We start from the raw sequence: 25,594 nt of genomic DNA, 5'->3' as shown, positions 1-25,594 counted from the left end.
ATCTTGTACAGCATCATCTATCTATTTTCTGACCTCAAAAAGCCATCAGAAGTACAAGGGACTTCTATATGCAAAGAGGGGCTCTGAGAGACAGAATGGAAAGGGTTTCGAAAGAAGCAAACCCAGATATTTTTCTATAGCAAAATAGATGAATATAAACTCAGCTTAAGCAGAAATGCAAAAACTCCCAAGACTTATAGCTTCTTAAGGCTGCACTGATGGATTCCATTCTTTTCTGGAATATATTGTTCCACTCGGTGAATCCAACAATTGCAGATTAAATGTTTTAATGCCAGCTGTTTATTTTAACCTCTGACTCAAGTTAATCTCTTGTGAATTTGAGGCTGTTCAAAGAAAGTTAATAACGAGATGTTAGACAGTTGATTAATTAAAACCAACCGCAATTCAAAATAATTTAAAATTAAAATTAATCACAGCAATACTTACTATAGAGAAATCAACAGAACCTTAGAAAAACACAAGCAAAAATCTAACCATAGTAGTGTTTTACAGCCAATAAACTCACAATATAAAATTTGAGGCACAGTCCTAACATTGACTTACATCGACTCATCAGTTTTGCTTTGACAAAATATCTGATTTTCAGGTTCATTTTTTTGGGAATGACAAATATCCTGCCATGTACAGTATGCCCAAGCCTTCTGCCTGTGTGAGAAGGTTAAAAATAAGAGGAAGTGCCACGAGAAATGTGAGATGGAAAAGACCGAACTGGTCTCAGTTCTTCATTTGTGTACACGGTGTATTTTCTAGTTTCATTTAAAATTTGGCAAAAGATGTGACTACTTGGAGAAAATCAGCATCCACCTGCCACACTATGGACTTCACTTCCACGCTGCTGCCTTAGAGTAGGAGCTTTACAGACTTCTCCTGTACGAGCACAACAGCTGCCCGTGGAAATGGATGTGAACAACGGGTTCCTCTGGAATGAAATCCTGCTTGGCCAGGCAGAAATAAGTCGAATGTATTGGACTTGTTTATCTCTAAACCAGGCTTTACTGCTCATTTACTTCAAAGGCAAATTCTTAACTTCATCATAAAACAGGAACTCACTGACCCAAGAACAATGTGAACAAATTTAAATCATATTGGTTTCCTCCTTCTTTTCTTCCTCACAACACTCTCTTCCTTCTTAATTATCATGATTAAGGCTCACTCATTGCCAAGTCTGCTGAAAACCACGGTGAATATTTGAGTTTGTGCTCATATTTCTACAATCACATTTAACAATAAAAAAGGCAATAGATCTTTCACTGAAAGGGGAAATTCTTTTTATCACTCATTTGCCTAAGAGCAAGAAAGAAGCTGCACTGCTGTGACAAATAAATTATATGTTTCTTGAAAAAAAAAAAAAAGGAATTATCTTTAATAACCTGAATTTTAGGGACAGTCATTCAACCTGTTAAGAAATTCAACTCAAGGGATTAAGTGATCCAACTCACCAGAAGCATTGCAGAGGTTCCATTTGGCCGGGATAGCTGGATAGACATTTCAGGGAACATCCTATCAATCCGACTGATCACATCATCAACGTATCTGCCAACCAAATCAAAACAGCAGCATTAGCACACAGGCTCCTTCTCACACGCTGGGATTATTACTCCTTTTTAAGAATGTTCATGGGACTTTCCTGAATTAATTCTGCATGTTTTTCAAAAACACATGCCAGTATAATTCAAGGAGTCATTGATAAGAGGAAACAAACCAAAGCCCTATGCAAGTGGTTTTGAAAATTAATTACTCTGCCCTTAAAACCACGCAATTTTTAGTCCAAATCTGTCAGTCTCAAACTCGTGCCACTGTATTTCTATACCTTCTCCTCAGGGGGGTCGAAGGACACATGATCAAAATTACTCTTCCATCATAGGAATGCAGAGGCTGTCACGTCCTTACTCTCTCTTTGATAAACTAAACTGATAAAGGTTTTATCAAAGTCTTCAGACAATTCTTCGGGGTGCTTTTTTTTTCCCCCGAATCTTTCCAATTTATTTCATGCACTGGTGACTCTGAAATTGCCAAGTACATTGCAGGAGTTCCTCTGGAGTGATCAAACATAAAAGTAAAATAACATCCTTCCTGCTGGGTATAACCCCCCTGCTTCTGCAGGCCAAGGTGAGCCAGCACACACTTGTCTTGTTCCCTGGGATCAAATTAAGAGCTGACATCCATTAACACTGGAAAAAGCCTTAGGGAGACCTGGCTTCCCAGGGCACATCACCCCATCCCATGGGCAAGCCTCACATCCTTCAGCCACTCCTCTGAGCACATTAAAATCCAAATATTTGCTTTAGCAGAGTATTTACAGGACAGTCTGTGCTCGGACCTGTCCTCTGGTACTGTTTTTGGTTCTCTTGAGGTACCCCAGCAGAAGGGAGCAGCACCTCCCTTGTTATCACAGAAACACAGAATGGTTTGGTTTGGAAAGGACCTTAAAGCTCATCTCGTTCCAACCCCCTGCCACGGGCAGGGATGCCTTCCACTAGAGCAGGTTGCTCAACATGCATCTGCAAACTCTGCAGCTTGATCAGATGCATGAATAAATTCATCAATAAAACTGTTTTCATGCTAACCCACATTTGTGCTCTGGGAAAAAAAAAAAGAAAAAAAAAAAAAGAAAAAAGACTTTGGAAAAATTGGTTGCCCGAGTTAGATTAACAGTAAAACTAAAACATCTAATTATTTCCCTTTAATCTGCTTAAATAAAGGCCAAAAATATTGAATTCTTGCTCTTTAGAGTAATTCAGTTCTAATGTTAGCGCTAAAACCCCCCTATGCTCCAATTGCTGCTTTTACAAAGCAAAGGATTAAAATAACCAGAAAAACATAAAATCAAATCAGGAAAGCTACACTTCCACAGCTGGTTAAATCAGCCCACTTTTAAAAGTAACTAAAGAATGAAATGACTTATGACAACTTTGCATAAAATCCTTAATCCACGCTGTGCACAAAAAAGTTCCCCCATCACTGCAGTGACTCATTAACACTCGCTGCTGATAAGCAAAGCCAAAACACCCAGGAGCCAAGAACTTCCTCAGCACTTGGGAAGAGGAGGCACGTAAGACACTGCTCCAGGATGAGCAAGTTACACATCAACGGCACTGGCAAGTTTTCCAAAGTTTTTCCAAGCTTTGGGCAATAAGAAGTTAATGAAAAACAAAATATGAAGTTGCATAAAACAAGACACTGACACAGTGCATTAAGGATGGAAAATTCAAGTCATTTTAAATCACGTGAACAACAGCTGGACTCGGGCATTTCATCTGCTTAATCCCACCAGGCATGTACACTCATCCTTTGAAAATGGGATCCAGGCTGGGTGGAGCTAATCAATTCTTCGAAGTCTTTCTTAGATAGGATTATTTTTAAAATGTAAAACTTGGCTTGACCGTGAAGCTTAAAACCTGACCCAAACCCAACTGTCACCTTGTACTACCTGAGCAGTAGAAGGTGGAACAGGGAAATCACAGAGAGCTGTGAAGTCTTCCCTTTAAATGAAATCACACATACAGCAAACCAGAAATCTTCTCATTTGTATTAACCAGCTTCTAAAACCACTTACAGGTGACTTACTACAACTTTCTGGGCTTAGAAGCCTGTTAATTTTGTACCCCTTTTCACAGGTTGGCTGACAAAAAAGAAAATTAAACCCAGGTGCTTTAGGAAATACTTTGGCAACTCTATCAGGACCATCCACACTGGGAGCATTTTCCTTCTCTTCTCAGTCAGTGGGATGTCAGAGGAAACCCAAGGCCAATAGGATAAAAGAGTATCATATATGTAGCATTGTTCTGCCTTTTTTTCAAGTAGACATCAGGCTTTCCTGAGCACTCAAAAGATCAGAAGGATTCTTCAAAGATCCACATATAATTACTAAATTAGCCCAACTACGTGGTGGCCTCAAATATAAAATGACAAACTACCTAATCTAAGGCAAAATTCTTCTACAGATTTGCCCTTCAGAGAGGACATCTGGTAAAACATCTTGCGAAGGGATGGATGGATATGATAAATCAGAAGCAGCAAAGTAATGTAAAAGTGTAACTGGTGATGACTTCAGAGAAAAAAAAACTGAGGAACACATGATAAAGACAAGATAAAGTGCACTCCTGAGGCTGTCTGGAAAAAGGGTCAGAGAAAAAGCTGCTGTCTGGAACTTATTTTGCAGAACTGAACCACACTAATTTAGTGCCAAAATAAGCAGAGTCACAACTTACTTACATATCTCTGTCCAGTTTTAGCTCAAAAATATGATAGTTCCTATTTATGTTCCAGAACCTCTTGCCCAGTCTCAGAGAAGTGAAGCACTTGAGGATGGAGAAAAGTCTAATTTTACTTTGCCAATGAGCACTTGTAAGTTCTGACGTCCTTCCCACATCTCAGCTCTCTCCTACATACAAAAGATGCTGGTTGGAAGGAGCATTTACAAACCCAGAAGGAATAACGCAGAGCAGGGAAAAAGCAAATGGAAATAGATTTGCTCAAGCATTTGGCCTATTTTCAATCTTAAGAAAAAAAGGAATTAATGAAATTCTCAGAATTAAGCACAAGCTGAAATTTTGTGTACTAGAACAGGCATTGTTCCACCTACAAAGGGCTGAACAGAGTGTCTAGTGTCTGATGCAAAGAATGTTCAGAAAGGTCTGAAGCCAGACTGCAAAAGATCATACCCAGTAATTCCTGTGTTACAGCACAGTATTTAAACTCTTTACAGAGATAATTTCATATTATTTATTCTTCTAGGCCTCAAAAGGCAATACATTAACTTGCTGCAACACTCAAAGTTAGTCCCGTTCAATTCAAAAAAGCTTCCAGTAACTTCAACAATGCCTGAGTCCCACTCCAGATCCATGTGCATCTCCTAATCCAGATCCATGTGCATCCCAGTCTCAAAAGAACAATGGACTTGACCAACAAGACTCCCCATCATTAAATCTTAGCAAGTATTAAAGCAATAAAGTAACAGAGCCACCCATTGAAAAATATCTCTGCCATTTGTCCAATAAGTGCATCCCTAAATCCTCTGGTCTCTATTAGAGGAACGATGCCTGGAACAGACAAGACATCTTTAAAGCCAGTTAGAAAACACTGTTTAGAAAGGCCTAATTATCTGTGCAAAACACTCACTGAGAAGTTTCAGTGCTAAAACATCAGGTTGACAACATAGAAATAATCTAGGAACCATTTCTGCAGATAAATGGTCTGGTACCATCACTTTGATTCACATAAAGGCCCCCCCCAAAAGACAGCAATAAAGAAAAGGAATTAATTATAAATGCCTTTCAGTTCCACGCTGGACAGATGGCTTAGCTCTCTGATGTGACCTTTTTTTTTTATTTTTTTCTAATTTTTACTGGATTAGATCCAGCAATCCAGTGTTAGTGTGATGTTTAACAGCTTAGACAAGACTTAAATGCCATTTATCCCACAGTGTTTCACTTGCATGCTGTTCACTTTATCCACTCAACACAACAATTTCCAGATCAGAAATACAGGTATTAATAATCATTTTCCAAGGAGGTCTTTTGGAAGAAAGAAAACTTTGCTAAATGATCTTGGCAAGATGGAGAAAAAGAGGGGAGGGGGGGGAAATACACACTTGTAATATGAAAGAGGGTAAACCTTCCTCTACTCTCAGTGGAAAACACCACATTTGAGATGAAAAAAAACCTCCACAATTCTGTTGAATCAGGATTCATGATATTCTGGAGAGCAACAGGGGTAACTCTCCACACATTCTCTCACTTACTAGCACAGTATTTACTTGCTCCAAGATTTTTCTTTTTTTTTCCTGGCTTTCAGTTACTATTTTCAACGCAGCTAATAATTTCTTTTCACATGTGTGATATTTCAGAAGCATGGGCTGCTGAAGGCATCAGGACACAGAGCCTGCCTGCACTCATTCCAAGACCCACGGAACAGCAATTTTTTTGCAGAACCAAAACTCAACACACATGTAACTTAAAGCTTTTAGCAGCAACAGGATTTAAAATATTATAGATTTCTATAAAGAGACTCAATAGTTTTCAGGCAATCTGATTAGAGAAATAGTCCATTTTAACACATACAAGGTAATCACAGTTCTAGCGTGATTTATTCATCACGGAATTAAAGTTTTAATTTGATTCAGCTACCTGCTAGGCAAGTCTCTGCAGGTAGCAAATTCAAGTTGATAGAAGGCTTTTCAGAAGCATCAATTAGCAACAGTTATTAAAACAGTGACCTCTGCCAGCTTTGGTGAGATGACACTTCCTGCTTGGATAGGCAATGAAGAGTGTGAAAAGAAATTCAACACCACTCACGCTGCGAGAGAGACTTCAAGCCTCGAGACTAAATTAGACAGCTGGCACAATCTCTGACATCTGCACAACAATCCTGGAAGTCTCTGCCTCGTCCCACAAATTCCACAGGTTTTGCTGGTTGTTTGTTTTTGTTTGTTGGTTGTTGTTTTGTTTTTGGTTTTTTTTTTCTTTTTATTATTGTTAATTCAGGCTCTTGCTTTTTAGCTCTGTAGAACCTCTATAAGAATGCTCGTGTTTCCTGGCTCCAGTACTAAACTTGCTTGTTTTGAGCAACTTCTCCTCCAGCTATGTTCCCTGGCCAGGTTGTTTTCTCTTACAGTTGTTAACACCATCCTCTTGTCCTTTTCTGAACAAACTGCTTCAGCAGTTTTCTCTCTCTTCTCACCCAATTTTTTAAGTTTCTTCTGGTGGAAGGCTCCAGCCAGGAGTCTGTTTCTTCTCATCTGCACGTTAACTCGGTCTCTGCTACTCCTTCTCCGTTCCCCCTGTAAAATCTTTATTCATGATCCATTAAAAAGGGAAAACGTTCTCTCTTTCAAATAAGTGACTTCTAACTATCACGAGGTAAACTGAGGGCAGGAGTAAATCTGAGCCTCTTGAGTTGTACACAGTTCTTCAGTCTCAGGGCTAAAACACAGAATGAACAGGAGGGAGTTTTGACCAAAGTCTTGGTAATATGAATCCAGAACATTTGAAAGCACTGAAAGATCCAACCTCATCCCTGAGAGAAGGCACACTTCCACTGATTCTTACAAATTCACTTGCTTTCAACTTTGCTACGGATGTTATTTTGGTCATAGAGGAGTTTTGTTTTATTATTGAGTGGATGCAAAAGATTAAGTTCTGTGCCTAAATAGTCTAGCAGTGTTTACATATAAACACAGGGTGGTCTGCTGCAAAAGCATATGCACACAGAGCTGTATCAAACACTTACCATCTGCAATTTTCACTCTCAAAAGGCCAAACCTGGTACAGCACTTAAGGATGCATGTAAAGTTGTTTGGACAGTTCTCCAGAAGCCAAGGCAGGGTGTTTAAGGGTTGGATTTACACAGACATTTAGAAACCTGAGGCTGTGATTCAACAATTTTCAGCCTTCAGCACCACCAGTGCCATAAGGCACTGACACATCCCCTCCTGCACACTGCAGCGCTCAGCCCCCTCAGCTGTGCTGTGCTGGAGGAGCTGGAGCTCACAACTGAGCTGGCTTGGAAAAAAAAAAAAAGTAAGTACTAGTTTAAATCTAAACCAGTTTCATGACTCAAGTCCCCACGTGCCAGCGCAATTCCTGCTGGGATCACGCATCACCAGGCCAGGAACACGGAACACCGGGGTCCTTCTATTACAACAACAAAATATTGGTTTATGGTAAAATGTGTTACTTAAACTGTGTTGTTTGTACAGCAAACACGACTCTGAATTCTTCAGTGCTACCGTGAGTCCACTGCTGAGAGACATAAACCTGCAAGGAATGTTCTCAAAGGTAAGAGCTGACACTGAGGGTACAAACACGCGCAGGTTCTCCCGCTGAATGCTCCTGGAATGCAAACCTGCTGCTGAATCAAACAGTCTGTGGACACCTGCACACCTACATTAAATATGAACACCTCTGTAACACACTCTGAAAACACATGTTCTCAGTGCATACTTTGTTTCTTGAGACAGAGCAAAAAAGACAGCTGTTGACAACACTGAATTCCAGTGAACCACCCTGAAAAGTGTAACTTTAATAAGGAAAACTAAGTTACAAATTGGCCTTGCAGTCCAATTCCCAGAGCTATTCTGTTATAGTATTGAAATAGTTTTTTCTTTGTACTTATGTGGAATGCTCTTCAAAGTGCCTTTAATTCACAGCAGTAATCATGAGAGGAATATGGATATTAGAATGTGCGAAAACTGGTTAACAAAACAAGCATGAATCTACTTTACAGTCATCACCAGGATCCTGCCTGAGCCTGCACTGGTCCGTGCTTTATGGAAAACATTAACTCCTTTTATACATACCTTGAAAAACAGCCCTCCCTTAGCCATGCAGCATCAGTGATAAAATAATATCAGAACCAATACTTCACAGCACATATGTACTGTTTATATTTCCACTTCTTCACCAAACTAGATGTTGCTCCACAGCCCAACAATAAATGCTAACAAGAGTCATTTTCAGAGGCTTGGATTAGAATCAGAGTTATTACACCGGTGCTTACCTACAAGATGTTTCTTGAATTATTCCCCACCTGTTGAGCGATTTGTGCCCCAGCCTAAAATTCCACGTGCTCATAACATGTTACCATACAGCAAACACACGTTTCCATGCAGCAGAGCTGTGCCAAAATTCCTCAGGAGCTGCCCCCCAACCCAGTGTTTCTGAGCTGAGTAATGTCCACCTTCTCCACTACCTGTGGCTGAGCAGGTCACCTGAGGATTCAGCCATCTGGGAAAGGTCCCACTGTGTGGAGAGACCACCTGATGGGATCCCAGCACTGTACATTGCTCTGCACTGTCAGTCCCAAGCCAACTGTCAGCCTCCTCAGGCCAAAATTCAGTATTTTATAACATGTTATTTTCAGCTCTGCTATTGAAGAATTACTGCAATAGCAAAGCCTTCTCACTTACTTTCTTTGTACTTTATTTCTCCCTCAACAGAGCAGGAATTACAGTACTCACCTTCTTTCACAAACAGATGATGCATGATACCTACTATTTATTCTGTATCTATGAAAAGCAGCAAGATTTTACCTCTGGGTGGAGAGACTGCTGAACAGGAAACAGAGGATGTTGTGCCCAGTTAGACCTTTCTTTACACTGTGTTTGACCATGACAGGCACTGCTGGAAGGAAGAGATCTTAGTGATCACTTCTGTTATGTACAGCAAGTCCCAGAACTTTGTGAAGGCATCACAAATTCCAGAGGATGGGAGGAAGGAAGGATTAAGGATATAACCCCCTGGAGAACAGCTAACATATCAAATCAGGAGAGCAGAACAGACCATTTCATACACAGGACCGAAATACCCAGAATTAGCAAGTAAAAATTCAAATTTTAGGTCTCATCAATAGACTTCAAACAGCCACTCAAAACGAGCATCCACTTCAAGATCTAGTGCTTTGTTAAAATTATAAACTGTGCTAAGAACAGGCAAGTCCTAATAGCACTAGTTCTAAGGGTACTTAGGATACTTGATATCAGCCTTTAAGGACCCTTAAGATCGATTTGTTATTCTGTAATTAAGAGGCAAGCAAAGGTGAAGAAAAAAGCAGGAAAGATGAGATACAAACGATCACTTGCACAGCCCAGTGCAATTTATTACATCACCTTTTACCAAATACACATTTCAACTTTTGTGATCATCTACTTCAAGTTTTCCTTGAGGGAATTTCATAATTAGTCCTGATTTTTAGCTCTTCACAATTATGCTCTGACCAAGTATTTTGATCTGCCTGTGATACTGCAGAGATAAAAATCTATCCTAAAACTCAGGGGTTTATCAAAAGACTCCTTCAAGGTCATCTTCACACTCCAGTACAAAATCTGGAGATAACAAGTACAATTAGACATTTATAAACTCAAGCCTCTCCCAGTACAATCATTCAGGAGAGAGAAGCCCTTCAAAACATTATTTGCTAAAAAATACATTTTCATCACTCCTTCCTCCAGCATGACAAGCTGTTCCTCAGGTTGGGAGTTTTTATAGGGCTTATGGAAATTAATTGCGTGGTTTCCGCTGAAAGTCAGCGTGGGGGAGGAGGGCGAATTCCCTTGAGGAAACTCTCTGGAAAAAAAAAAACCAACACCTTTCTCTTTAAATAAGAGTCGGTTAAAGGACAGGGTTTATCATGGCAGTTACTCCGGGGCTTGCTGAACAAAGCGACTGCAGGAATTCACGGCGCCTTTTTGGCCGTTTTCCCGCTCTTTTGGCCATTTTCCCTCTCATTTGTTATTTCCCCTCTCACAAGGATCACTGTGCAGCCACCACGGAGATCAGACAGGCTTTATGTTCACCGTGGCTTTCTAAATGCTGGAGCCTCAGTGCTCCCTGTGTTCTGCCTCTGCCCTGAACAGGCAGAGCAGAGTTTAAAATCTTTCCTGGGGCCGAGGCCTGGACTAAAGCCAAGTCCCACTGTAAGCAAATACAGAAGTTCAGAAGTGTAGTTGTTTTACATTACCTGTAGAGGTGCCCTGAAAAATAAAACATAAACTAGCATTCATGCCAAATGTATCTACCCCTTTAGAACCACCACGTCTGCAGTTATCTGGCAGAAATGTTCAGCTTATTAAAAAATAATAGGATTCTGTTTATGTAAGTGTTCCAGCAGAGAAAAGTGTCTAAGTGACACCCAAGGAATGAAGATCTCCTAAGGTAAATAGAAACACGATTATTAGCACTGCTTAGCTTGGTATCTAGTTATGTTTCCCTAATTCTGAGCATCTACTTCATGAATATTGAGTTGCAAACTTGTAAACAGCAAATTCCTTCAAGGTGATTATTCAAAGTAAAGAAATTCCAAACTGTCAGATAATTTCCAATAGCAAATAGGTACAGACTAAAAAAAGAAAAAAAAAAAAAAGGGGACAGTCTTGAGTGGCATGAAATAATCCACCTGTACCTGGGACTGTACTTGGTCACAAGCCAGAACTCGGACTCTGCCAAACAACATCTCAAAAGTGCTGCTACAGACGGGCAAATAAAAGATTTCTTGCAGCCCCTGCAGACAACACCAGCCTGATGAACCTTCTCTGATCTGCAGCCGGGGTGTCTGGCCCGTCTGTCAATGCCAGTGGCTCTCAGCAGGGAGTGGTTTATTATTCCAAAAGGAGGCTCCAATAAGAGAGGGTCAGCCCTGAATCACTGCCGTGAGAAGATTTAATTAGATTTTTACACTCACTAAAGACAGTCCCTGCACACACACCAAATATTAAATACGGAGATAAACGATAAGTCTATTTTAAGGCAAGGTTACTTTTGTGTTCTGTTTTAAACTTCCTGTTTGTATTTTTTCTTTTTCTCTTTACATTATCCCGTTACACTGGCCAAGCTTAAAGGTTTCTTGCGAAAAAGAATTCAATAATTTTTTGATTAAAACCTCTCTAGGCAAATCTGCTGAAGTATTCCACCCAATACAGAGCTCTGTTTTTTCCTGGGAAAAGTTCTGATGCATCAAAACAGCCCAACCATACCAAACTAAAGAGAAAAAAATAACAAAACATCCTGAATTTGCTTCATCAGAGTAAAAGCTGCAGAATCGTTTGATGCCAAACACACGTACAATATATACCAATGTAACACTGTAATACAGTGTTTTAATTAAAAATATACTGGATAAAGAAGAGAATGGGACTCAGCTATATTAATACACACAGCTGCAAACTATCTGTAATAGCAGACAGAATGTTCATTAAGAGCAAAATTATATCAAAGATCTTTCTAAAAGCCACCAGAGGAAAGCTGAAGTCAACCACGAGGGCCAGGGCTATTAGAGCTGTTTCAATCATTAGGAAACCATTATCTCAAAATCATGCTGCTACCAGGATACAGGTTCACCCAGCAACATGACAGCAAATTATATGATTAATTAGCTCCCACATAGCTCCTCTGAGTCAACCAGTTGAAACTGATGGCCTAAAGAAACAGATAAAATATTCCTAAATGGTACCTATTGCCTCAGAAGGCTGTCCTGCAGTCATCCTTCCAAACATCAGTGGAGTTGCAGGTGTTTTAAGGGAGCTCCTCATCCACGCACACTTTGCATTCACTGCTCACAGCCCTGACACCGACTTGCATTTCTGTCTTTGATTTTGCTTCCACCACTTAATTATTTTCGCTTTTTGCCTAAAACTGCAGTCATCGAGTTTCCTGTAGATTCAAAACACAAACTACACTTGCATTCACCCAGTGTCAGATCCATTCTTAAGAGCCCTTCAGAGGAGACAAAATATTTGCCATTGATTGCATTGTGTAACTATTTGGCAAAAGACACACATTGCACAGCATCTCTGAAAAAGCAGCATGAAGGTGGGAAAGCTGAAAAAGAAAGCTTGACTGAGAACAAAACAAATGTGGCTGAAGTTGCACCCACCACTGAAAGCTTTACTGCTTTGACTGGTGTCCTGCACTCCATCCCATCAGACTGAGTCAGCTGCACCCAGCGGGAAGGCAGCAACAGCAAAAGCAAGAATATGAGCAAACAAAACAAAGGGCTCATTTTACTCTTTCCAAAGGCTTTAAAAAAAACACCCCAACTCCTAGAGCACGAGTTTAAATGCATGTGTGTACAAACAGTTCCCAGCATCACAGGGCAGCATCACTGACATGCCAGGAGAGGCTCTGTGCTCACCCAGAGCATTTTCTCCTTCACACTGAGCAGGTGGAAATGAACTACTTGATTAGGATTTGAAAGCAAAGGGAGTAGACTATGGACAGACCTTATCTGAGAGGAAAAAACCTCTTTATTGAAATTCTCTGAAACAACCAGCCAGAGCAGGTTAACCTGAAAATGAAGGACCATCCAACACCCAGGTTCTCTATGTACCTTCTTCACATCAGCATTTTAAGATGTGTCAAGAATTTCAGCACAAGGTATTTCAGACATTTGCAAAACACAGACCTTTAGGATCTAGTAGATGCTGATACTTTATTAAAGCAATTAATGCAAAACCAAACAGTGGCTCACTTGCATAAAAGCTTTTTGGTGGAGGATGCTGCCTAAGACACACAGAATTAAATGGCTTAAATACATATCAGCACAGAAACAGCTGATCCAATCATGGCACTGCAGAGAGAGGCAAAAGTACAGAGCAGGAGAGAAAGGATATTACAACACTCAGGCTTCAATATCGGAACCTCTCTCTGCCTGTCGATGACTTAATAAAAAACAGAGGGAAAACAGCAATTGTGGAACAACAGAAAGAAATTAGTAGCAGCAGATAATATTTTAGTTGTACTGGTAAAAATTATAATTGATTTTCTGTCTGTGGTGTTAGAGTTGCTATCTTTGCATCGAAAATACATTTTCATTTTTAAAGTGTAATCACATGTTAAAATAGTTCTACCTGGCATTTTCTGTCCACAAGCTCATTTTACAAGGGGCATACAAGAGCCACCATTGCTCTATCATGTCAAGAAATCCATTTCACTTCCTTAGGAATATCCAAGATTAGATAGCATTAGATTTCCTTATCATCTATTAGGCTGTAAAATCACATTGCTGAAGAAGGAACCTTTTTGTGTCAATGAAGAGCAACTTTCACAGCAGAAAAGATCATGGAAGTATCAACTCAATAAACTGCTTTTAAGTCAGATTTTATATTTTTTTGGAAAATCACGCAACTATTATTTTAAATGCCAAGCACTCCTCCTTGTAGTGCTCCTTTTAGTTAACTCATCTGCTTCCCATTGTGGTTTTTTAAGCAGGCTACTCTAATCTGCATTATCACTTAATGTAGTTTCTCCAAAAATATCTGCTTTTTCCTTCCATCAGTCACCTCCCTCAAACTCTCCTTCCCAAGAAGTAGGTTTTCAGGAGACCTGCCTGAACAAGAAGCACTAACTGGACCTCCAGGACTGCTTTGGTGACAGCTACAAGTGCAGCCTTCCATCCCTGGAGGTTTCAGGATTCAGCTGGGCAATGTCACGGCTCATCTGACTGAGCTGTGACAAAAGACCATCTCTGAATGGGAGGAAGGACTTGATGACCTCCCCAGGTCCTTCCAACTCAATCTCCAACTAGAAATCAGAGAGGACTCAGAGCTGAGAGGCTGGAGCAGCCACTGCCACAGCACATTTTTCCATTAATACCTACTTGGCTGGGAAATACAAAGAGCTGGAGCAGGGAGAGGTTGGTGGAGGCGGCACCTGAAGAATAAACACACAGAAGAACAGCTGGAATTACAACTACAGAGTCTGTTCACTGTGCTCCATGGGCACATCACACCTCAGGAACTGAGACACCAAACCAGTGATTATCAACCAGGAATTATTTCCTAGACTTTCAGATTTACAGGTTATTTGCTAACAAAACACCTCAGCGACAGCCACCTAGTCAGCCTTATACCTTCTTAACTTCAATTTAAAATTGAACCATAACAAGAAGTTAAAAAGCAATAAATGTTTAAACTTAGGTATCATTTGTAATAAAGGTAAAGTGCTGTTAGATATGACTATGACTCTTCAAACTGTGAGTCTGCCATGCAGCTGATTAGCCCTGAATTTAGATCCAAGTTCAATTTGTCTTTCAGTCCTTCACTAAAGGCTCTTTTTCAGACCTGTCTACGAGGCTCATACAAATCTGTCAGGAGCAAAAGCATCATCTCTGCTGAGCAACTGTCAAAATGCAAAAGCCAAAATGAAAGAAGGTTCTGCATGTAAAAGTAGGGAAGTAGAAAAGCCTGGGTTTTGGCTTCAGGGGAGCTCAGTTTTATAGTGCTATTTTGGACGCAGCAGATATTAAATTCTGACTTAAAATGCATCAAAACAGTCGGGTGTTTTTTGCCACTTTGAGAGCACATTTGATTTTTAACACCAAACACTGACAACAATCAGCAAAAGAGCCCAACAGTTTAGAGACTGCAGAAGTTTAGGGAGCTCAACACAGACTGACAGGCTCCAGCCAGGCTCGGTGTGTAATTATTTCATGTGTCGGCACTTTGTCTTCCATCAGTGAAATGAACACCTAAAGGCAAGAACACAAAGGATGCAGGATAATCCATCAGCACTCATTTATCAGAACAAGCCTGACAGTGGATACTGGGAGCTTCCTATTAGGCCTTGCAAGTAGGAATTATCTGGTCATTCATTCCTCACAGCGTCTCACTCGCCGACTTCGGGTTTTGTGAAAAATTAACTGGTTTTGAACAACTGACAATAAAAGACAAAAATCCAGACTCTTCCCCTGGATGAAAGCACCTGCCTTATGGTTAATGCCTTCTCTTATCTCTTCTCTTATCCCAGCTTTGTACCAATATTACTCGAGGCACTCTCAACATCCCTGCACAGTTTCCAGATGACACAACTCAACACCCTTCACGTGGGGAAACTGAGGCATGAAACAACTCTAAGAAACAGTAATTTGTTCTGCAAGAACTTATTCTGGAATCTCTGTATCTTTAAGTGCTTTCAAACACACATGATGCAGAATGAAAATGCTGAGTGCTAGCCCACAAACAATGCGAGAGACAAAACCAAAGCACTGCAGGCAATAATGGAGCATAATGATCATACACAGAATTTAATCTTTATTTCACTTCATTCCAGGAAAGCTCAATAAAAGTTAAATAAGTGATTCACTACTTTACCTCTGTACCAAAATCTTACTTTCTTTCCCGAAAAGGAATTTGTAAGAACAAGCTTGAGCAACACAAAAGAATAAATTCGATTTCAATGCAAAAACTGCTGCATGGAGATGTTTTTGGTGGCTAAAATTAGAAGGGCTTACTACAGGATTCCCCTGGCCATGACTAACAGGCAATAAAGAAACTGCAACAGCCACAGAAAAAAGTCAAAACTAAGTCTGCCAATGTTAATAAGGTCTTCCCTGTCCAGTATTTTACTCCTTATGTTACCCATGCAAAGGTAAAAGTCAGGTAAATAAAAAAATAAGGAGGTGAATGTACCCATGTCTAATTACAAATGTGCATCACACCACTGATACACTTGTTTTTAAAGTAATATACACATTCTGCTGAGTAACATCACTGAAATGGAAAGGATGGTGTTACTCTTTAACAGGTAAAACCTGCACAGCAAAAATAAAATGCCTTGAAAAATTAAACCACCAGGAATGAAAATAACAGTAGAGCAGCACCTATAAAGGGATGAAAAACGAGTCACTTCACCCAGTGAAACTTCTAATGGTGCCATTTCATTTATTTTTCCCACTGGCAGCTGGGAAAACGGGACTAGTAACATAAGTGCACCAAAATACTTCAAATCATTACAAATGAGGATTATATTTAGAGGGGAAAACTATGAAGTCATCAGCTGGAATTTGCTACCCAAGCTTTTTTTCATTTAACCCATCCATAGGGTTCCTTGTAAACACATGAATACCCAGAGAATGCCCTAAAGTGAAATTAAAAAGTAATAACAGTTATTTTTAACATCAGGTAAAGAAAGCAGAGCAAAGCAGTTCTACTCTGTATCCTTTGTAGTTAGAAAGGGCATTTAGGTGTCCCCTCAGACCTCATCGTGCAGTTCATCACTTGGAAAACGTTTCCCCTTTGTAGAGTTACTGCTGAAACTCCAGGGGACTTTAATTGCCTTTATTTCCAGGTATGACTTGTGTTTTTGAGATCTTTTCACTGTGACACACACACCAAGAGCTTCCTCCTCCTCAGTGGCTCACATTTGAAATCACTTTTATCCCCCCTCCCTGTGCAGCTGTTTAGTTTTCCTCTCAGATAACCAAAGGTTATTTGGAATCATGCAGAGGTAAAGATATAAAGCCATTAATAAATACACTCACAGTAAGTTCACATCACTTTATACAATAGGATTATACAATAATGCTGGTCTGCTTAAGCCACCAAAACATAAAGATCTTCTCCCTCCACCTTATTTCAGCTCTGCTCCTCGTCTCTGACAAGGGAATATACAACCAATGCAGATGGAAACACTTGCTGTAATGCATTTCCGAATTTGGCAAGCAGCAGTTTTAATTTATTCCTTTCAGATTGATTGTCTGCTGCAGCAAAGCAGCCTCAAATCCCCATCCCCCAAACAGGAAAGCTGAGAAAAAAAAAAAAAAAGAAGGGGAAGTTAAAGCAATCAAGTTATAAAATCACAGCTTTGATATCATTATTAGGTTCATACAAATTTCCTCTCTTATCCAACTTGCTCTTCACTGTCTTAATTAGTTCAACCACTCATAGTTTGTGTTCTCCTTTTTTTTATTATTTTTTTTGACACAGAAACAAGCAGTTAAACTAGTATTTGCACTCTTTAATTACACATTAAAATCTTCATCCTTAACTTTCTTTTTTACTGAAAGTACAGGGATTCCCTACAGTGCAATATTAATGTTCTGCTCTAAATGCTGCAAGGGTATCTTCTAATAGGAGGGACTGTGGAACAACTTTTAATTAATTGCCACCTTTTAATGGCACAGTTTCACACAAACATTACCTTTAAGGCAAACATACATCAAAGAGTCACAAATTTATTCATTTACAACAGAGCTGTAGATCCCCATGACACTAAACTCACTAAGGGTCTGCTCTGGATCTGTGCATGTTCCGGAAAATGAACATGCAGATCAGGCTGGTACATGGCCCAGAGTTTCCAAAAAGGTTCAGCTTTTTCACTTCCCAACTGTGGAGTGTTCCAACTGATCTTCCCCAAAGCAGAGGGGAATGATTTCAAATCACTGCGATCACTCACACAGGGCTGCACATCACACTCACAGCAACCCTATTTGGGGGATTATCTGTGGAATACGACACCAAAATATCAGGAGTCATCAGCCTCAGGTCCCTTTTGGCTCTTGTCTCCACAACGGGCACGTGCACAGAGCCGTTCACATCAGCCCACAGTGATGGCTCACAACCTGCAAGTGAAGCTCCACACACTGTAAAGAAATCATGAAACCTCAATTACATGCACTCTCTTCCCATAAGTAGCTGGTTAGAACAGTCGCTGAGAAGTGAATAAATAAAACAGGTTTTTCCTCCATGTTAAAATGCATTGTAAAGTTTTACATCACAGCTGATGTTTGCTGCCCAGAGCAGCCCTGCAAGTGCTTGAGGCCAGGCTGGAGCACCCTGCTCTAGTTGGAAGGTGTGGAATGAGATGAGCTTTAAGGTCTCTTCCAAACCAAACCAGTCTGTGATTCTCTAGTGGATACTTTAATAATTAACTGCAGAAAAAGTAACATCCAAGATCCTTGTCTTTTGTATTGTGTGGATAGAAATTATTCTCGTCTTAATGAATATCATAAGAAACATTTAGTTTTAGTCTAAGTATTTCCTTTGGACAATCTGTGTTGATCAATGCCTGCTGGTTTTTTTGTAATTACTTTTAAGAAGCTATGCAGCTGTATAGTACTTAACTTAATAGAAATTAAACTTAATAGAAATTAAATTCAGCATATAACTACAGCCAAAAAAAAAAAAAAAAAGCATTGGTTTGGCATAACAAAACAAAGATTACTGCAGAACTCCCTGCTGTCAGATATATCAACATATTAGGAGATTTAATCAAGATGAAAATGTTTAAAAGAACTGTAGTTCTGAAGATGCACAAACCAGCAAAGGCTGCCTTCTGCATCTTTAGCATGTAAGCAGGTTCCAAAGCACCTGTAAGGTTCCAAAGTTAACACGACAGATAACCCAAGTGAACAGCACTGAAAACAAAGCAGAGACAGCAAGCAAATTAGGAGCAGCTTATTCTAAAATTTATCTTTTACACTGAAATAAAAAGTTCAACTGGATTATCCCCATCTCTCTTTTCTGGAGCAGAGTTTTAGTAAGGCATTTTGGGCTACAAATAGTAAAATGAACAATGTTATATCCCTGGTATGTTATTGGATATGATCCCCTTGAAATTGTCTGATAAAGCCCCTCACAAATCAAAACTGCTCTGTGCACTTTTTTCTTTCCAGTTACATTGAGTACTAAACAGTAAATACCACATAACACAGGGAGACAGACTGCCATTACATTTGATAGCAGAGTGCTTTTCTCCCCCCAGATATTTACACAAAACACACACAACAACAGGATAAAGGAGCAGCCGGCCCATCACTGCCCTGTGGAAGCTGGAACAGCTGTCACTGCTGCTGACATGGGCCATGAGGAACAGAAAATATCTGTCTTTAACAGCTTAGAATCATTCCTCATCCAAATGACAGGGAGTGGTGGACTCACCTGTGTTACATCTGAAATTCAGACAGGACAACACAACATCCCCCCCCCCCCCACACACACACACAGAAACAACTGTTCTCTTGGGAGATTCAGTTCAGGACAGGTTAATTGGGTGCTGTCACCTCGGAACTGTCCCTCGTGATTTGTAATACAGGTGGGTTCAGTCAAGGCAGATGCTTCCCCAGCTTTAGGATCTGAGTGTTCTGGCTACTGAATCTGAAAGAACCAGATCCAAGCTGTCCATAAATGTTGCCAATGAGTCTAAGAGTAACTTAAATCAGAATTTCTAATACTGTACTTTGTAGTAATCCAGACTTCTCAGCTTTCGGTGGTGGGGAAACACTGTTAAGAGGGAAATTAACAAACTGGGATTAGAGAATTACAACTTTCCTCCCATGCCCTATGATCCAACCTTAATACTTATTACTGTGTTTCAGAGAACCAGAAGTACCCAAGGGTCTCACTAAAATAAGCCTTTCTCTATAAAGGTCGGGTTTCTTTCCTGTAAAACAACTTGTCTAAAAAGCAATTGGTGTCATCTCTGCTTGGGAAGCAGCAGGGAAAATTGAAGAAAAAATCCCAAACAAACCAAACATGGCTGTTATCATAAAATAACTTGGAACAATCATAGTTCCAAGAGCTGCTGAAATTCATTGTGATCTGAATTCCTCAGCACTTATTTTCCTGTAACAAAGCTGTCACAATGCTGGTTGTTTCCTGTTTGCTCATTATTCTCTATTATATTCTACATTGTTTGGAATTTCACTTGAGGATGCTGCTGCTCTCTGAAGCAGAGCTGTAGGTGGCAGCTTGGATATTCAGCCGTTTTCCTTTAAAGAAACTAAATACTACATATACACTATTTGTATTGCTGTGAAAAATTCCAGAGGAGCACAGACTGTCCTAGCACATCATTACACCAACCCCCTCCAGCACCAGTGTGTTTAGAACAGAATGGAGCAATAACCCAGCACGGATTTTAGAACTGAAACACATTTGCCTCCAGGGAAGGGACAAAGCTCACAAACCCCCCTGCTTCAAGAGCATAACCAGTTTTATCAGAGGTTACAAAGAACTAGTGCTCTACCTAACTAGACTAGCTTAGGTAGATAAAATACCAATATCTGAGAGGGGAAAGTCAGTATTTTTGACCTGTGCAAAATCAGGAAGCTTAGTAAAAAGCAAGACAAAGAAACCTTTAACAAAGACTGACCACATACATCAACACCAAATATATGGGCAGGAAGGAAAAAAAAAAAGCAAAGAACCAATTGGCTAAGATTCTTTGAAATAAATGAAAGTAAGAGTTACTTAAGAAGCTGATGAAGTACAATATAGAAGGTACTAAAGGTATTTTCTATTTAATTGAAGTATGAGACCTGAGTATCAAAAGATCCTGCACGTAACCCCTGAGCCCACTGAACAGAATGGCAGTGAGGGATAAATGCAATGTCAGTGCATGGCAATACCCTGGAACTGCCACTGAAACAGCTCCACAAAACAGCTGGGGAACAGGTGTTCAACAATTTACTAAAAATAAAAAACAGCAGAATGGTGTGATCCAAACTGTACACAAGACACGAAGTACTAAAATTAATGTTCCGTCGACATGGTACACGGCTGTAAAGTAATTAAACTTATTCTTGTAAATATTATTGTCTTACAATATAAAGAACTAATTTTTAATCTTTTTTTTCCTTCATATGAAAAGGGATTAATTTCTGGAGCAAAAGGGTCACATGTTTCAGCAACACGTTCTTTTACAGTTCCTGTTGCACTGTCTTGCTAAAACCAAGCTAAAGGAATTCCATGAGAAACTTAAACATGAACAGGGATATGAAATGAGCTCCCAGTATTGAAAGTTATTGGAAACTGATCTCTTCCTTATTAATACAATTCCCCATCATGTACGAAAAGATATCTCCATGTTCCAGAATGCAAACAGAGTTTTAATCTTTAATTATATTCTCAACCTCAGCTCTTCTGGTGAGAAGTATAGATGTGGGCCTGAGGATTATTGCTTTATTACATTATCATCTCCATGGTACTTAATGAATATTGATACTTAATGCAGTTTTGCCAGTGCAGGGAAAGAAAAATTTCACAACTGCATGAAGAACTTCTGATGACTTTTCCCAAAAGGGAAAATACAGTCCCACACTTGGCTCTTCTACTCTTGAATACTTCAAGAAGAGGCTCAGAGGTTGGAGTCCAGCTCATAGCAGTGAATTATTGAGCTAACAACACTCACATGTTAAATATAAATAATCCCACTGCCCACAGTGGAACTGGCACATTAGACTCATCATGGAATCCCAGAAGGTTTGGGTTGGTAGGGACCTTAAAGATCTTCTCACTCCATCCCTGCCACGGGCAGGGACACCTTCCACAAGAGCAGGTTGTTCCAAGCCCTGCCCAACGTGGCCTTGGGCACTTGGTTTCAAAGTGTGAAAACCCAGCTGGCATTTCAGATCTCTAACACAGCCAGGTCAGACTGGAGAAGCATATTCTAAACCATTTCTCTTAAAAAATACAAAACTGATGAGCATTTACTGCCTGGAGCAGCTTTGTCATTACCTTTAGAATATCCTGCCTTTCTTTCATGATGAAAACCCCAGAACCTAAGAAGCAATTAGATGCTGTTTATAAAACAAAATGCTGAAAAAAAAAATGTTTTCCTTCAAAAAACTCTTGGCAAAGGAAGAAGAAAAAATCCTCACCAGGATTTTTCCTTAATGCAAAAATGATAAATTATACAAGCTAAGTTCCAAATAATTTCTTCTGGCACATCTGATGACTGAATGTATAGTTTATAAATATATATATGTGTGTGTCTATACATATGTATACACACACCTTTCAGTTAAATGTTAAAAATAGCAACAGAATTGACAGTGCACACTTCTATGTACACAGTACACAAACACAACAGAATCTGACAGTAATTATAAGATAGAACCATTAAATTGACAGGGAATCAATGCTATGACAGAACAGCCCTTTGACTATGTTGGTATTGAATCAAGCTACAATAAACACAGAGTTTGGGATATCTGCACATTTACTGCTGAGCCAGTAAATTAACTTGAGGAGACCACTCACATCTTTAGCTGATGTAGTTCCAAAGGCTGGAAAAAACACAGACTACTTTTGGATATATTAATCTCTAGAAGAAGAATCCAAATGGATTCTGAGATGCAGAGAGCAGATTACAGACCTCTTCCATCTCATACAGAACAAGTGGCAGAAACAACCTGGCTGTCCAGAGACTATATCCTCAAGTACATCCTTACTATCTCCTAAAAGAAAACTTACCTTCACAGGTTTGTGTGGCTCATTTATCTAGAGCAATGTCATGGGCAGCACTGTCCTTTTTTTTTTTCTTTTTTTTTTTTTTTTTTTAATAAAGGAAAAGTAATTTTGTTGGTGTGCCCCCAGCAATAGAGTACAAATTCACAGATATTTTTACTCAGTCTATTACAATGTTTTCACTGTCAGGTTGTGGCATCCATCAGACCACAAGAGATTTACAAGACAAGTTGAAGAGCCTTAAAACAAAACAAAACAAAAAAATTGGACTCTCTTTTACTCAAACCTCTCTGTTCATTGAGCCTGAAGTTGTCAAACAAGAACCAGACTTCCACTTGTTTATTGTTTATAGTGTGCTTATTTCTCCAAAACCACAAAGTGACAACAAATGACCCTAAAAGGTACCATAAAGGGCAAGAGTCTCAGTACCTTTTGCTGTGATCAAGTTCTTGTTCTGGCAATTTTCTTCCAGACAGAGAAGACAGATGATTAATCTGGGAGCACTAAGAAGGCCCCAGACAACAGAGCTATCAAAGTCACAGGGTTTCCAACTGAGACCCCTAAAAATTCCCATTAAAGCTAACTGACCCTCTTGTGTGGGACAGCGAACTCCACTGCAAAAACACAGTCAGCACCCTCCGCTGCCTCTTTTCTTCCTCATCTCAGTGACTCATTGCTGTCATTTTCCGGCTGGACAGTGACATTCCAGAGTCTGTTGGGATCCCAGCAGGGTGTTCCACCAGCAGGGACCGTCTCTGTGGGCAACTCCAGGGAACATTCTGTTCCCTTAGGGTCACGGAGACAACTCCACAAGTGGGAATTTGCTTTGGAGAAGTGGTGCCAAGCAAAATAATACTAGATTAATTAACTGCATCAATTACTACATTTCAAGAGGAAAGGAAGAACCAAAATGTCATTTCTTATTGTCCTTATTTATTGATTTGCAACCAGAGGCAGCCACCCTGGTTTTCACAAGGGCTGCACACAAACACTTCCCCAGTCACTGGGAAGGAGCTGACAGCTTTCAGCACTTCAGCAAACACTGCTTTGAGACTCCTTAACAGAAGGAAGGGACCAGCAGCCAGATGAGAAGCATGTGAGGGAACGCATCTATTAACACGTACAGGGAGATGTCTTGTTAATAGAAGACAGAAGGAGGGACAAAGCAGGCAGAGAAAGCAGCCAGCAGTTAGTCATTTTCTCACACAGATCATTTGGCTAGAAGTGAGACACTCATCAATCCAGCCTTCCTTTCTGCACTTTCAGAGCCAGTGAAAACCACTACTGAAAAGCAAAAGCAAAAGGCCTCTCTCTTTGAAACTGCTCAGCACCTTGAGGAGCAAGAAAATGCAAATTTTCCTGGTAGTGGTTGCACAGGACAAAGACCTTCCATATTCAAAACCACCTTTTTGACTCAAAATTGCTGCTGTTGTTTCATGTATTAACTGGTATTTCATGTATTAACTTGGAGTTTCTCACCTCCAAGACACCCTGAGGCTGTCACAACTCACCCTGAGGCTGGCGAGGGACAAAGGGTTGGGGGCCCACCAAGAATCAGCTTTGCTATCACTGAAACCCTTCCTCCAGCTCCTTCTGTGAGTATAAATAAAGGAAGAGATGGCAAAGCCTCCAAGACAGACCAAAAGGTTTGGGGTTTGGTTTGTTCCTTTTTTATTTTTTTTTTTCCTAAAGGTATTTTGGAGAGGAAAGAAGAAGAAAAACAGAGCAGAGGGCTCAAGTGAACAGTGAATTGACACAAAATTTGATTCTCGGGCTGTATCACCACCCTTATGAGAAGAAACAGCATTTGGGTATGTTTAGTTTGTGGAATACAACTGAAGTCTCACCATAGCAGTAAAGATCAACGATAACTGCTCAGCTTGCACCTCTGCCATTAAGAGGGTTGTGCAATAGCCAAAGTTACTCATGCAGCTTCTTCAAGAAACAGGAACATAAATAAATAGGCAGATTAGTAACGTGCTCTCTAATGCTGCCTTTAACTCAAATTAAGACATGTTTACAGTCAAACCATCCATGTGTAAAATCTGCATAAGATTAAAACAGGTTTTAGAAGACTCCTTTGCCCAAATCATCACCTAGGATACCTCCTGAGCAAGTGTTTCCTGCATTCCTATGCTGGCAGAAAGGAATGACTGCAGTGTTGCTGTTTGCTCCAATCTGCTCTCCTAAAATGACATTTTGGCATACAGCTGGTTTTGACTACTTATGTTTAAGAAAGGCTCCAGATAATATAGTTAACTCTGAACAACATTTAATAAACACTTGACTCACTGTTACTCAGCTCAAAGACTTGTCACTGAACTTGGTTTTAATAGCACACATCAGAGCAAAGACAGACCAAGAAATAGTTACCCCTTTCTTGATGAATTAATAAAGCTAAAAAAAATACCCCTCAGTCCTTGAATTGTCATGGGAATATTAGTATTCAGGATGCCCTTTCAAGGAGATCTGTAGTTTTGCACCTGGATGCTTTCTTCTTTTGCATTTTATAGAGAATGAAGGGGGGGGGGGAAGTATCACAGTATGATTCATCATTATTTGCATGAAACTACAGCAAAATCAAGATATTAAAATCCATTTGTCACACTTCTCTTTTTTTTTAAATACTTTTCATAAGCCTATTTTCATAAGTCTTTTCATAATCTGCTTCTGCCCTGTGTTGGAGACAAGATATTGAGCTCAACAGGTATTTGATTTGACTTAATATAACTATTATTCTCTTAAGACACACCAAGATAGCAAATAAGAACAAATATGGAAAGGGCAAAGAGAAGCCAAAGAGGAGGAAACCAGTGACAGATAAAGGGCCAGCTCAGCAGAAACACATTTTCCCTGTAAATAATGCTGGAAGTGGTAATAAGATACTGAAACATAATTCAGCTACTGGGTGAAGTTGAGCAACCACATTAAAATTTCTAGGTAAATGCCCCAAGGAAGCAAAAATCACTTCCAAATGAAAAGATATACTTTTTAAAATGTATATTATGTATCTCATATTAAGATTTATACAGCTGCAGCTGTTGAAGAACAGATTTTTCTGTACAAGAACAGAAGCCAGCTCTTTCTCTATATATATTTCTAGTAACTAGAGAA

The 25,594-nt window shown here is 39.8% G+C and overlaps 1 protein-coding gene across 1 annotated transcript in view; it reads right to left on the bottom strand.

The window, feature by feature from the left end:
- The window catches only part of MED27 (mediator complex subunit 27), an 83,686-nt gene that overhangs the window by 23,849 nt on the left and 34,243 nt on the right, over positions 1–25,594 (bottom strand). The window contains exon 4 of the mRNA XM_027911636.1: positions 1,461–1,554. Coding sequence (XP_027767437.1) covers positions 1,461–1,554 — 94 coding nt within the window. The remainder of the gene's footprint in view (positions 1–1,460; positions 1,555–25,594) is intronic.

The sequence above is a fragment of the Empidonax traillii genome, unplaced genomic scaffold (assembly GCF_003031625.1).
Source record: "Empidonax traillii isolate 1590-97213 ecotype Southwest subspecies unplaced genomic scaffold, ASM303162v1 scaffold34:size3740991, whole genome shotgun sequence".
Classification (NCBI taxonomy): Eukaryota; Metazoa; Chordata; class Aves; order Passeriformes; family Tyrannidae; genus Empidonax; species Empidonax traillii.
This window is presented reverse-complemented; position numbering and strand designations above follow the sequence as displayed.